A 16070-nucleotide genomic window follows, 5' to 3' on the forward strand; every position below is an offset into this window, starting at 1 on the left:
CACTGGCAAGCTAAAGTTTTGCACACTCCCTCTACCTTGCTACCAGTGCTTACCCCACCCTTCTGCTCTCCCATCACAGAGCCAACTAAATCTGGCATGTGGACTTTTGCTGTCCTAGCACTCCCAACAGCCACACCCCACTAAACCTGATCGGCAGGTTTGGCCTAGCCCAGCACCACCCTGCAGCCTAGGCTCTCTAAACCTGGTGGGCAGGCTTGCACCAGCCTGGTTTCTCTCCCATGACTCCACCATACTAAACCCAGCAGGCTTCAGCAGTTAGACAAGAAAAGGAAATAACAGGCATCCAAATTGCAAAGAAAGAAGTAAAACTGTCACTATTTGTGTAATAGAGAAACTTCTAAATACTCCCAAAGTTTTTTTGGAACTTAAAAATAAATTCAGTAAAGTTGTAAGATACAAAATCAATATACAAGAATCTGTTGTGTTTTTACTCACTAGCAACAAACTATCAGGAATAGAAACTAAGAAAACAATGAATAAAATACTGTAAATTTAACTAAGAAGGCAAATGACCTATTCTCTGAAAACTACAAGACACTGATGAAAGAAATTGAAGAATATATGAATAATGAAAAGATACTCTAATCATGGATTGTAAGAATTAATACTGTTAAAATGGCCGTGCTATCCAAAGTAATCTGCAGATCTAGTACAATCTACAAATGTACAATCAATGACATTTTTCACAGAAGTAAAGCAAACAATTCTAAAATTTGTATGAAACCACAAAAGATCCCAAATAGCTAAAGCAATCTTGAGAAAGAACAAACCTCGAGGCATCGTGCTCCCTGGCTTCAAACTATATTACACAGCTACAATACTCACAACATTATGGTATTGGCATAAAAACAGAAAGAAACACAGTAGAGAGCCCAGATATAAACTCATACACATATGGTCAATTAACTTACAACAAACGAAGCAAGAGTATAAAATAAGGTGAGGACAAGTCTCCTCAATAAGTGGTGTTGGGAAAACTAGACAGCTACATACAGAAAGAATGAAATTGTACCACTTTCATAGCATACATAAAAATTAACTCAGAGTTTATTAAAAACGTGAATATAAAACCAAAAACCATAAAACTTCTACAAGAAAACAGGTGTAAGCTCCTTAACATTGCTCTTGATGATATTTGTTTGGATCTGAATCCAAAGGCAATGGCAACAAAACATAAATACACAAGTGGGACTACATCAAATTAAAAAGCATCTACACAGCAAAGGAAACCTTTGACAAAATAAAAGGCAAACATAATGAAGGAACAAATATATCCAATAAGGGATTAACATTCAAAATATATAGACTCATACAACTCAATAACAAAACAAAATCCTATTTAAAAAAATGGGGAAAGGCATGTTTTCTTCCGTCTGCTACTTCTATAGCTTTTCTTCTTCCTTCCTAATTACAACCCTTTAGTAGAATTTGTGCCTCATATCAGAAATTACCGAGTATCATAATTCTTCCAAGTGGTAAAGATACCTCAAGACATGCTGGGCATAGAAGCCACAGGGCATAAATCTGCAAAGAAGTAAAAAGCTAACCTTTTCAAAGAATATTGCTTCTCTCTCACTTACCAACTTTACATTTCCCTGTATGGCCCCGGAAGACGGCTGGTTAGCCAGAGTTGGGTAAGATTCCTCAAAGGAGGAACAACCTAAGACAGGCACAGTCGCAGGGGGGCCATCAGGTGAGAAATTGGGGATCAACAGAGGTGAGGCGTAGAACCTCATCCCCCCTGTTTTGAGAGAAATCTTCTGCATCCGTGGATGTTTTGTTGCCGTTGTCTAGCTTGGATTAATACTTAGTCTAGAGGCACACACCTGATCATCTACATTTGCCCTCTTATAGCACTAAATTATGTTTTCTACCTTTATCTTGCATCTACCTACCAATTCAGCATTTTATTAAAAATAATAAATAAAGGAGAAATGTGGGATTCACATATAAATCAAGTATAAAAATCAAATGAATAATCATATTTGACCTGATTGTTTATAGTTCATGATGCGTGATCAAAACCGAAAGTTTCTGTGATATGACTGCCCTTGCACTGTTCACCGTGTAAGAACTTATTCACTATGCAAGAACTTGTTCGTTATGCTTCAGAAGATTGGAGACTGTTGAGAATTAGGCTTGGGGTTGATTAATGATTGTGCATTGAGTCCCCTGTACAGAATTTTATTGTTGTTAACAACCATTTGATCAATAAATATGACAGATGCCCTCTCAAAAAAAAAAAAATGGGGAAAGGATCTGAGTAGACAATTTTTCCAAAGAAGACATACAGATGGCCAACAATCATATGCAAAGATGCTCAATATCACTAATCATAAGAGAAATGCTAGTCAAAACCATAAGGAATACCTCACACCAGTCAGAGTGGCTACTATCCACAAGACAAGAAATAGAAAGTGTTATTGAGGATATGGAGAAAAGGGAACGCTCCTGCACTGTTGCTGGAAATGTAAATTTGTGCAGCCTCTATGGAAAACAGTATGGAGGTTCCTCAAAAAATTGAAAATAGAATATGATCCAGCAATTCCACTTCTAGGTATTTTTCTGAAGGAAACAAAAACACTAATTCAAAAGGATATATGCATCCCTGTGTTCATTGCAGCACTATTCACAGTAGCCAAGATATGGAAACAAAATGTCCATGGATGGATAAGTAGATAAAAAAGATGCGTATTTTTTTCTTCTTTACATATGTATTTTACATATATACATATACACACACACAGTACAATACTACTTGGCTATAAAAAGAAAGAGGAAATTGCCATTTCCAACAACATGGATGGACCTTGAGGGTATTATGCTAAATGAAATAACACAAATACCAACACCATATAATTTCACTTACATGTGGAATCTGCAAAACAAAACAAGTGAACAAACAAAGCTTGTAGATGCAGAGAACAGATTGGTCGTTCCAGAGGGGAGGAGGGGGTTTGTGGGGTATGGGAGATGGGAGTCCAGAGGTAAATACTTCCAAATATAAAATAAATAAGATTTGGGGGGATGTAATATACAACTTGGTGACTATAGTCAATATTTTATTGCACATTATGTAACTTTATATGGTGACAGGGAAACTAGATCTATTTGTGGTGATCATTTAACAGTGTATACAAATATTGAATCATTATGTCATGACCTAAAACTAATATAATCTCGGATGTTAGTTATACCTCAATAAAAAATAATAACAATCATAGAGGAGAGAAAACTACATTTACATTAGTTATTGAATAATTACTTTATTTCCATGGTCATTGTATTAGGAAACCGTAAGTATGTAGCATCTTATATTTGAGATTTTATTCAAAGAACCTAACAGTTCTTTTCAGATCAGAAAAGCATATTGAAGGGAAAAGGGAGTTTTGGTTTGCTTTTGGTTTGAGCTTATGAATGTTCCCACAGTAAATCTTATTTATTACTGTTCCTACCATAAGCACTAATGAGCAGCAAATAACGAGAATTACTTTAATGCCCAGAACAGAAATATAACAGTGATTTGAAAAGCAAAAACAAAAGCAATGATAAGATATATTAGTATAAAGTCTTGAATATGTCTTACAATGTAAATTGCCTCGGTTTTTTACCTTTGTTTTTGTGCTACATTCATGTTTTATTAAAGCTCAAATCTAGAAACTGTGTTGGTTAGCATATTACTTACCTCTGTGTCTCCAGAAGTAAAACACAACTATCTATATAAGCTCTTCTCTCTCAGATAATAATAAACAATACCAGCAGCAATCAAAACCAGTAATAGTTAATCCATTTAATCTTTACCTTGACATATGGCAATGTATACTTATTTGGGATAGTGCCAGGGTTTTAGTGTAATTTCTTTAAGCAATAGATTAATGACAAGTGGGTTTACTAGTATAAGTTTTTCTTCAGGTGGTCCTTTATTCTCACATTGCCTTCATACTGCTCTTAATATAATAGTGTTATAATTTTATTGTGCTAAATATACCTGCTAGAGATATTATTATTTAATATAAAAGCCTTCAAAAATAGAATTTATTCTTCTTGGTTTTGGAATAGTGTTCTTATTCCAGAATTTGAATTACCATGATCCTGAAGGCAAAAATCAATCAAATATATACTTCTTTCATTTGATAATTTTCATTGATAATTAAAAATATCAATATAAATTTAAATAGTCAATTTGGCAGTACTTTTTTAATCATTCAGAATTTGTATTTGGTGACTGTGTCCAGCTTCTTTTTTTACCACTTAGGTACAACCACTTTGCCTTTTCTCTGTTTCTCTAACAAAGCACTTGTATTTCTACCAGAAACTTTGCTCTTCTCTCTGCCTAGAATGTCCTTCCTCCAATCCTTTGGTAACTTTTAATCATTTTGTTCTCAGCCCAGATGTCATGTCCTCAAAGAGAACTCACCAGAATAAGCCCATCTAACAGTAACCCCTCCCCTGCAGTCTCTGAATCCTGTTAACTGTTTTAGTCTAGTCACAGCACTTGACATTATCTGAAATTCTCTTATTTATTTGTTCATTTATTTGTTATCTCCAGCCCATTAGAATGTAAGTTCCTAAGAGCAAGTACATTATCTGCCCTGTATCTGCCTTATTTATTTGTTCATTTATTTGTTATCTCCAGCCCATTAGAATGTAAGTTCCTAAGAGCAAGTACATTATGTGCCCTGCACAGCACTCTATCACATGATCAGTACTTAGTACATTGCTATTATGAATCAGGGTCACATAAAGCCATTTTGGGAAGTGTCTCAGTAGACCAGAGAGTCTTTCTGGCATAAGAGATTATCTGACACAAAATGTTTATGTTCTTTCAAATGGAGCTATTACTATAGAATTAATATATAGCACTATAGTCTTCAAAGTACACTAGCACCTGCTACAACCCCTTTCCCTGAATGCAAACTAAAATAATTTAGGTAAGATTCTAACATGACAAGTTTTACCTGGCCCTAAACCCACTTGGATAGACTGTAGGACAAACCCTCATTCCAAATTACACATCATATTGGAATAAACCAATATTATAATAAGCTTCCTTAAAAAATTCTTTTCTCAGGGAACTAATCCTATTTGCTTTTTTTGTTTTGTTTGTAACTATTTGAAAATGACTATGTGAAGGTTATAACAACTATATTAAATGTCTTATGAAAGAAAAATAAGTTTCCTGCAAAAATTTTCTACAAAAATTTATAATCATTTTAATGAATAACATCTATTGTTTAAATTGTTATCTGGATGGTAATTTTTTATTAATTTTCAGTATTTGATCTAGAAAAGAAACAAAAATACAGTATTCAAATAATATTAGGAATGAAAGGAGGTATCACAACAGATCCTACAGATATCAAAAGGATTAAAATGGAATATTGTGAACAGCTGATTCATATGTGACTATAAATTTGATAACTCAGATGAACTGGATAAATGCCTTAAAAAACAAAACTTACCAAAAGTAACAAGAGATAGAATACAAAATCTAAATAGCCCTTTATCAAAGGAATTTAAGTTTTTATCAAAAAATTTCCCACAAAGAAATGTCCAGGCCCAGATAGTTTAACTGGTGCAATCTGGCATACATTTAAAGGAAAAAGAAATGGCAATTTTGCACAAACTCATTCAGAAAAACAAAAGAAAAAGAACATTTCCTTCTTATGTTATGAAACCAACATATCCCTGATAAGTAAAACTTTGGGCAAAGACCTAACAAGAGAAGGAAATTGTAGACTAACTTTCCTCATTAATAAAGATACAAAATATACTTAATCAGATAGAGCAGAACAGAGTATATCACAACCAAGTGACACTTATTCGAGGAATATAAAATCTGTGTAATGGTTGAGAATCAGTTTCATCAGGCATATTAACAGAATGTGTTCATCACCTTGATTTTGGTGATGTATCACTGATAAATGCATCCAAACTCATCAAAATGTATATATATGCAGTTTTTGTATATTAATTATACCTCAATAAAGCTGGAAAAAAGAGAAAGTTTATTCAGCTTCATTCCCAGTAACCAAAAACTGAAGGCAATGTAAACATCTATCAAAAGATTAATGGATAAATTGTGGAATATTCTTACAACTCAACAATAAATAAGAACAGGCTATATAGATATGCAAATAAGAATGATAACTCTCAGAACCATTATGCAGAATGAAAGATGGCACACACAAAAGAATACATACTATTTGGTGTCATTCATTTGACTTTCTAAACTAAGTGAAACTAATTTAGGTGTTGGGGTGGGGAGTATCAGAACTCTTTGATTCTCCCTCTGTGGGGATGAAGAAAGAAAGGATTGACTGGGAAGAGACACAAAAAAACTTCCCGAGAAGATGGAAATGTTCTGTCCGGTGACAGAACTGCAGGTTACTCAGGTGTACCCATTTGTTAAAATTGTATGGCTGAAATTTGTACATTTCAATATATATGTGTAAATTTTTCCTGAAGTCCTGTAAATAATAATAGAGAAGGGAACAGGGAGTGCGTAGAAAAATAGGTGAACTGAGAATGGCAAAATTTTGAAAACTGTTGAAGCTGAATAATATATATATGGTGATTTATTATAGAATTCTCTCTACTCTGCTATGTGTAGCTCCTGGAGGAAGGTGGTTCCCCACCCTGGGCAAGTTCACTATGAATCTGATAGGACCAAAGGAAAACAAGGGTGAGAGATTGAGGATTAAAGGTTTTTATTCTCATGTCTCAGTCTCTCTTCACTCCAAATCCCAGCTGCTTGCCTCACTCTCTCTCCACGTGCACTCCACTCCCTCTTGTTTGGTTCCCCAGCTCACTCTCTCCAGCCTCCAGCTCCACTCCAAACTCCCTTGCCTCAGAAAGAACTCTGGGCAGGTCCCTGGTGACTGATGGGTGCCTGTCCAAGTAAGCACAGGAACTCAGGAGAGGACAGCCTCTCCACCCACCCCAGCGCCAGAATTTCTGTGACTGGCTAGTGGCTCTGCCACTGGTAAACATGCCATTGATGTGCAGACAGGCTCTTATATGTCTACACAATGGGCACTTTCAAAGCCAGTTCTGGTCAAAAACCCATTTTCCTCACACTATGTTTGAAAATTTCCACCATAAAAAAGTTTAAAAGGACATGCAGTAAAAGAAAGGGAGAAATGGTGGGTATTGAACTTGGTGTTACACTCTATCCACTTAAAAAGTAAAAGATCAAACAAATATAAAGGTTTTCAACTTTTTTCTCTAAAATAAGAATGGGGTGGGGGAGGTGTGAAAAGTTGAGGATTTAGAGAACAATAAATATTGTAAAACCAACATAAGAGAAGCAGCTAAATTTGAGATCATTAATTTAGAATTTAGTTGCAGCAATTTTCAAACTATTAACAAGAACTAGTCTAGAAAAAAAAATAGGTGAAGGTTTGTCTCCTAATTGATTTGAATCCATAGTTTGAATTTTTGTCTACATTTAATTTTTTTTTAACTTTTTAAAATTTGCTTTCCATATGAGGATTGGTAAAAATGACTTGGAAAGGTAGGTAGGTTTTTTAATGTACCCAACTCAAGATAATATTGACAGTTTTATACTTGGTAGAAATATAGATGTTTAAATTATTTTAATGCTTTATAAATGCACAAAACAAAAAGGAAGAACATTTATATTACATAAATAGCTTTAAAGAGCTATATACTTGAAAATGTGGCATAAACTATTAATGATACCAAAAAAAATAAAATTTTCTCTTGAAGAATGAGGATAAAGTTTTTATACAGTGATGCTTTCACAATATGTATATATTAAGTAAGCTAATTTCTATAGGAGAAAAAAAATCCAAGTTATAATAATAATGTTAATACTTGCTTATCTATTTATCTTTTGATTTTTACAGGATCTAAGAAAAATAACAGTATTAGGAGTTATAATGCAGAAAGAATTTCAGGCAACATTTAACAAGTAACTAGTATGTATATATTTTATAATAAAAACTTAGCATCTGTTTTCTAGGTTGTTTTGAAAAATCCAGTAGACACACATCTCAATATTTGCAATCTTTTTAGCTGCAGAAGATCATAAGTAAAGAAGATGATTTGAGGACAGTAACTAAAGAAACAGAATTCCAGGTATGTGCAAATAAGCTGAATATTTCCAAATGTATTTGTAATAGCTTCTCTGTTCTGTTTGTTTAAATAGGTAGTCTCAAGTGGTTGGAAAAATTATCAGGAAAAAACTTGATTTTTCTGCATATCTTAAATAGATGTGCTACATGGTCCAGACTTTAAGTGGTTCACAATAGTCCAAATAGATGGCAAAATTTTCCTCCCAGTCACCCAGTTCTTCTCCCTGAGCCATGAGTGCCATCAGTATCCTGTGTATTTGCCCAGAAATATTTCACGAATTTTCAGCATATATGTACAGAAATACTAAATATATCTATATTTACTTTTTTCCATTGTTGTATACAAGTGGTAGTATGCTATACACTGTTCCACTCTCCCATTTTTCCTTAATACATCTGAATACCATATTTCTTCTTTTTTTTACTGAGATATACTTGATATACTATTTTATATTGGTTTCAAGTATACAACACAGTGTTCAACAGTTATACACATTAAGTTCTCACCACAAGTAGAGCAATTACTGACAACATAAAAAGATGTTACAAAACCACTGACTGTATTCCATGCTGTACTTCCATCCCCGTGACCAACGTATATTATGATTGAGATTTTGTGCCTCTTCATCCTCCTCACCCACTCACCCCAACCCCTCCCTGATGGCAACCACCAGTCACTTCTCAGTGTCTGTGAGTCTACTGCTGTTTTGTTTATTTTGTTTCTGGACGCCACATGTAAGTGAAATCACATAGTATTTGTCTTTCTCCACTTAGCTTTTTCACTTAGCGTAATACCCTCTAGGTCCATCCGTGTTGTAACAAATGGCAGGATTGCTTACTATTTCACATCTGAATAATAATCCATTGGTGTATACTTACCACCGCTTCTTTACCATTCATCTATTGATGGACACTTTGGTTGCTTCCATATATTGGTTTTTGTAAATAATGAGGCAGTGAACATAAGCATGCATATATGTTTTCAAATTAGAGATTTTGTTCTCTTTGGGTAAATTCCTAGAAATGCAGTTACTGGGTCATATGGTATTTCTATATTTAGTTTTAAGGAACCTGCATACTGCTTTCCTTAGTGGCTGCACTAATTACATTCCCACCAATAGTGTAGGAGGGTTCCTTTTTCTCCACATTCTTCCCAACACTTGTTACTTGTTGTCTTTTGGGTAGTGGCCATTCTGACTGGTGTGAGGTGATATCTCATTGTGGTTTGGCTTTGTATTTCCCTGCTGATTAGCAGTGTAGAGCATCTTTTCATGTGCCTATTGGCCATTTATATTTCTTCTTTGGAAAATTGTCTATTCAGATCCTCTGCCCATTTTTTAATCAGGTTATTTGGTTTTCTTGGTGTTAAGGAGTATGAATTCTTTATATACTTTGGATATTAACCACTTAGCAGATATATAATTTATGAATATATTCTCCCATACTGCCTTTTTCTGTTGATGGTGTCCTTTGCTGTACAGAAGCTTTTTATTTTGATGTGGTCCCACTGGTTCATTGTTGATTTTGTTCTCCTTGCCGGGGAGATGTGTCCAGAAAAATTGCTCATCCTTATGTTCAAGAGATTTTTGCCTTTGTTTTCTTCTATGAGTTTTATGGTTTCATGTCTTATATTCAGATCTTTAATCCATTTTGGTTAAATACTTCTGTGTATAGATATAGACAGTAGTCCAGTTTCATTCTCTTGCATGTAGCTGTCCAGTTTTACCAAAACCAGTTATTGAAGAGGTTATCTTTTCCCCATTGTATATTCATGACTCCCTTATCATATATTAATTGACCATATACACATAGATTTATTTGTGGGCTCTTTATTCTGTTCCATTTATCTACAGGTCTGTTCTTGTGCCAGTGTCACTTTTGATTACTGCAGCTTTGTAATGATAGCTTGAAATCAAGGAACATAATACCTCCAACATTGTTGTTCTTTCTCAAGATTGCTTTGGCTCTTGGTGTCTTTTGTGTTTCCATATGGATTTTAGGATTATTTACTCTTGTTCATTGAAAAATGTTAGTATTTTGATAGGGACTGCATTTAATCTGTAAATTGCTTTGGATGGCCATTTTGGCAATATTAATTCTTTGTACCCATGAGCATGGGATACATTTCCATTTTTTTGTTTCTTTAATTTCTTTCATCAATGTCTTACAGTTTTCTGAGTACAGGTCTTACACCTCTTTGGTTAGGTTTATTCCTAGGTATTTTTTTCTTTTTGATATAATTGTTTTCCCAATTTCTCTTTCTGCTAGTTCTTCGTTAGTATAGAAGAATGCAACAGATTTCTGTATATTGATTTTGTATCCTGCAACTTGGCTGAATCCGGTTATTAGTTCTAATAGTTTTTGGTGGAATCTTTAGGGTTTTCTATATATAGTATCATCTCATATATGCAAATAGTGACAGTTTTACTTCTTCCTTAGCAACTGAGATGCCTTTTATCTCTGTGTTGTCTGACTGTTGTGGTTAGTATCTCCAATTCTATGCTGAATAAAAAGTGGTGAAAATGGACACCCTTGTCTTGTTCCTGATCTTAGAGGAAAAGCTTACAGCTTTTCATCATTGAGCATAATATTAGCTGTGGGTTTGTCCTATATATGGCCTTTATTATGTTGAGCTATATTCCCTATATGCCCATTTTGTTGAGAGTGTTTATCATGAATGGATGTTGAGTTTTGTCAAATGCTTTTTCAGCACCTGTTAAGATGATCATACGGTTTTTATCCTTCCTTTTGTTAATGTCATATATCACCGTGAGGTAGAAGTGCAAAATTTCTAGAATCCGCCACCTGGCCTTTACATACACTGCTGCTTCCCTCTGAGATGAGAGATGGAGATAAGCTATTCTCTCTGCACCTCTGGGGTGTGATTGTTCTGGCTCATGTCAGTCTCCAGGGATTCCCCATCAGAGTTCCTCCCAGAGAGGTGGTGGGGACAGGTGAGTGCAGGCCGAGGTGGGGAGGAAGGGAGAGTGAGAGCGGCAGCTGAGGTGGTAAATGGAATCAGGCCCCTTGTGAGCAGATAAAAGGTTTCTCCCATCTGGCTTTTCCCTTGAGTGATTTCAGCTTCACTGGTTTCAGTGGCTTATTTGCCCCAGGCTGGGAACACACTTCCCCCTGGAGCTACATATCAAATCAATTTATGATTACTTACCATTCTTGCATCCGTGGAATAAATCCCAGTTGGTCATGGTGGATGATCCTTTTGATGTATTTTTGATTCAGTTTACTACAATTTTATTGAGTATTTTTGCATCTATCCATCAGGGATATTGGTCTACAATTTTATTTTCCTGTAGTTTCTTTGTCTGGAGTGATGCTGGCCTTATAGGATGAGGTTTTTGGAAGTATTCTTTCCTCTTCTATGGAATACTTTAAGAAGGATTGGTATTAGCTCTTCTTTAAATGTTTGGAAGAATTCAGATGTGAAGTCATCTGCTCCTGGACTTGTTTGTTGAGAGTTTATTGATTACTGATTCAGTTTTGTTACTGGTAATTGGTCTGTTCAGATTTTCTCTTCCTGTGCCAGTCTTGGAAGGTTGTACTTTTCTAGGAATTTTTCCATTTCTTCTAGGTTGTCTAATTGGCATATAATTTTTCATAAAATTCTCTAATCATTCTTTGTATTTTTGTGGTATCCATTGTGTCTATTCGTTTTTCATTTCTGATTTTGTTTATTTGTGTACTATCTCTTTTTTTCTTGATAAGTCTGGCTAGGGGTTTGTCTATTTTATTTTCTCATATAACCAGTTACTGGTTTAATTGCCTTTTCCTGTGGTTTTATTCTTCTGTATTTTATTTCTGCTGTTCTTTATTATGTCTCTAACCTTGGATTTTGGTTCTTCTATTATAATTTTCTTTAGTTGTGAGTTTAAACTATTTGAAATTGTTCTTCTTTCTTGAGGTAGGCCTGTATTGCTGTGTACTTCCCCCTAGAACCACTTTTGCTACATCCCATATATTTTGAGTTGTGTTTCTGTTTTCATTTCTCTCCATGTATTGTTTGATTTCCTTTGTTCATTGATCCATTGATTATTTAGAAGCATGTTGTTTAGCATCCTTGTGTTTGTGGGGTTTTTGTGTTTCTTCATGCAGTTGATTTCCAGTGTCATACTATTGTGATCTGAAAAGATGCTTGATACAGTATCAAACTTTTGGAATTTATTGAGGCTCTCTTTGTGTCCTAATGTGACCTATTGTGGAAAACATTCTATGTCCTCTTGAGAAAAATGTGTATCCTAGTGTTTTGGGGTGAACGTTCTGTATGTATCTGTCACATCCATCTGGTCTAATGTGTCATTCAATGCATCTGTTAACTTATTTCTGTCTGGTTGATCTGTCTTTTGATGTGAGTGGGTGGTTAAAGTCTCCTAATATTATTATGTGCTGTCTGTTTCCCCCTTTGGTTCTCTCAGTATTTGTTTTATATATATAGGTGCTTCTACATTGAGTGCATAGATATTTATAATTGTCCCCTTGTTGTGCTAGTCCCTTTATCATTATGTAATGCCCTTCTTTGTCTCGTTACTTTGTTTTGAAATCTCTTTTGTCTCATATAACTACTGACATTCCTTATTGCATGAAATACCATTTTTTCATCCCTCACCTTCACTCTGTGTATGTCTTTAGGTCTGAAAGAAGTCTCTTATACCTAGCATATAGATCCTGCCACATTATGTCTTTTGATTGGTGCATTCAGTCTGTTTACATTTAAGGTAATTATTGATAGGTATGTGCTTCCACTTTATTGTTTCCTTGGTGTTTTGCAGTTCCTCTCTTCCTTTCTTCCTCTCTTATACTTTTCTTGCTTGGTTATTTTCTTTAGTGTAACATGCTTGGGTGTTTGGTTTTGTTTTTATAGGCTTTAGATTTGTAGTTACCCTAAGGGTCATAGTTTCCTAAATATATAACAGTCTGTCTTAAATTGATGGTCACTCTATTTAGAATACTATCTAAAATTACTACTTTTTATTCTTCATCCTGCACACTTTACATACAAGATGTCATAATCTACATCTTTGTGTATCCCTTGACTGATTTTGTGTATAGTTGATTTTGCTACTTACTGGTTTTTTTAACTTCAACTTGCCTAATTAATTGGTCTCCTACCTTTACTGTAGGTTTGTTTTCACTTATGAAAAAAATTTACGCTTAAGAATATTTCCATCTACAGAAGTCCTTTTAACATATCTTGTAAGGCAGATTTAGTGGTGGTGAATTCTTTTAACTTTCATTTACATGGGAAATTTTTAATCTCTCCTTCAATTATAAATGATAACTTTGCTGGATAGAGGATTCTTGGTTCTTCCCTTTCAATACATTAAATATTTCATGCCACTCCCTTCCAGCCTATAAAGTTTCTGCTGGGACATCTGATAGCTTTATGGACTTTCCCTTATAGGTAACTGTCTGCCTCTCTCTTGCTCCTTTTAAGATCCTCTCTTTATCTTTTCTTTGCCTTTTTAATTACTGTATGTCTTGGTGTTGTCTTCCTGGGGTTCCTTTTGTTAGGGGCTCTCTGTGCTTCCAGGACCTGCATGTCTATTTCCTCTTTCAGATTGGAGTTTTCAGCAAGTATTTCTCCAAAGAGACTGACTACTCTTTTGTCTCTCTCTTCTCCTTCTGGGACCCCCATTATGCAAATATTGTTTCATTTGGAATTGTCACACAGCTCTCTTAGCATCTTCTCATTTCTAGAAATTCATTTTTCTCTCTGTTCCTCAGCTTGATTGTTTTTCCATTCTCTATTTTACATCTATTGATTGCTTGCTGTACTTAACAGCAGTCAACTATTCATTCTCTCCATTGTATTCTTCAGCTCTGAATAGCTCTTTTTCAACTCTTTTGTCTCTTTGTTTAACTTTGCTCTGAGATCATCAATTCTTTTCCCAAGTTATTGAGCATCTTTATGACTGTTACTTTGAAATCTTTATCAAGAAGATTGTTAATCTCCAGTTCATTTAACCCTCTTTCATGTGCCTTATCTTGTTCTTTTATTGGGAATGTATTCCTCTGCCCCTTATTTTTATCTGTGTTTCTCTGTTTCTTCATTTGTATTAGATCCACTATGCCTCCTGGTCTAGAAAGTAATGGCTTTATGAAGGCATCCTATGGTGCCCAGCAACTCAAGACTCTTTGCTTAGCAGTGCCTGGTTCTCCTTTGCAGTGGAGCCCTAGTTGTTATTCGTGGGTGCCTGCCTACCTGGCTGATCTCTCTGCAGATGCTGACAGCTAGTCTCAGCATGCCCTTTGTGTGCTCTGCAGTGCTTCTGCTGGGATCGTGGTGGAAGGAGCCACCCTCTGCCTCCTGAGCAGCAATGGCACCCACTGCTGGACCAACAGGGTGAGTGGGTGGGTGTGCAGAAGAGTGCAGTGTGGAGCTGAGCTGCTAGTGAGGGAGATGGAGCGTTTGGAGCTGGCTCCTGCAAAAGCCTGAACAGTTTGGCTGAATGAGGGCTGGGAAAGTGTTGTTCCCCTGCCCTTTCTCCTCTAGGAAGAGCTCCCTCTTTCAATCCCTCATGTACACCTCCCACTGCTGGTAAATCTTTCAAAGTGCAGTCTTTCTATTGAGTCTCAGCAGGAACAACATAGTGTGCCTGTCCTCCACAAGTGACAGAGGAGTCTCAGGCCCCCAGAGTGCTCCAATTCTCCCTGGTGTGCAGCCCCATTATTCACAAAAGCCCAGTGGCATGTGGACATGTGTTCCCAGAGCAGGCCTCCAGGGAAAGTTGTGCAGAGTTAGATTGCCTGTCCCATCATTGCTCCACTCCTCTCCCTTCTGCTTGTGGGCTGAGATAGTGGATGGGCACAGGTCCCAATCAATTGTAGCTCTTCTTCACCAGGTGTAGGTGGCCTTTTCTGGAGTCTTCAGGTCATCTTCAGAGTTGGTTGTGTGTGCTGTTCTGGCCTCCTTGGGTGTGTGTGGGAGGAAGTTTCCACCTTGTCTTCCTAGTCTACCATCTTTTCCACAATATCCGGTTCTTTTTAATTTCTCTATACTACTTTGTTGTATGGATGTACTAGTTTAACCATTTCCCTTTGAAAAACATTTAACATATATCCAGTCTTTTGACCTTAAAAATAGTGCTGCAATTTAATAATCTTGTTATTATACCATTATATAGATATGTGAATCTACCTGAGGGATAACTTCCCAGAAATTTGATTGCTGGGTCAAAAGATTTCTTGATAAACTTCGATAAATGTTGTCAAATATCTTCTCTAGAAAATGAACCAATTTCCATTCCTACCAGTAATGTATATCAGTAAATTTTCTATTGATAGTCTTTGAACCAGTTGTAATTCCACACTATGCTTCCCATGAGATTTTCTTTTTCCAAAACATTTCATTTTTTAGAACATGTCTGTTCCAAATTTTGCAGAGTACTAAAATCAGTTACTTTTTACATTTTATCCCTTTGAGCAGTCATAGACTGGACTTCTTTTTCTCACATTCAAGCCCTAGATGGTACTTCCTTTCCTAGCTTTACTTACCTTGTGTGTTCCCATAGTACTCTGAATGTGCCCCATGATGACACCTGTCACACATTAGTGTAATTGTCTGTATCCTCCTCTGGAGTGTAAGCACCATGCTTCTCTTTAAGGCTGTGTGAAATTAGGAATCAGTCCACAGACCACCCATATTTCTAACACCATTTACAAGTTCAAGGGTTCTCCCAGACCACCTTTGGGTTCAGTAATTTGCTGGAAGGACACATACAACTCACTGAAAGTTGTTAGTTTCATGATTATGGTTTCTTACAATGTGAGGATACAGATTAAAATTAGCCAAGGGAAGAAACACAAGCACGGTTCCAGAAAGTTCCAACAGTACAGGTCCCAGCTGTCCTCTCCAGTAGAGTTGTGGCCAGTGCTACCTTTCCCAGCAATGATATGACAGTACACATGGTGTAGTACCAAACAGGGCCCTGGTGT

General features: G+C 35.9%; 1 protein-coding gene across 3 annotated transcripts in view; it reads left to right on the plus strand.

Annotated features, from left to right (window-relative positions):
- Positions 1-16070, plus strand: part of MICU2 (mitochondrial calcium uptake 2) — a 137614-nt gene that overhangs the window by 85280 nt on the left and 36264 nt on the right. For 2 of the 3 annotated variants that reach the window (XM_037001914.2, XM_073226497.1), the window contains exon 7: positions 8062-8124. The exons of the other annotated variant lie outside the window; for it this stretch is intronic. In XM_037001914.2, the coding sequence (XP_036857809.2) occupies positions 8062-8124 (63 nt within the window). The remainder of the gene's footprint in view (positions 1-8061; positions 8125-16070) is intronic. 3 annotated transcript variants of the gene reach the window in all.

Source organism: Manis javanica, chromosome 1 (genome assembly GCF_040802235.1).
Source record: "Manis javanica isolate MJ-LG chromosome 1, MJ_LKY, whole genome shotgun sequence".
Lineage (NCBI taxonomy): Eukaryota > Metazoa > Chordata > Mammalia > Pholidota > Manidae > Manis > Manis javanica.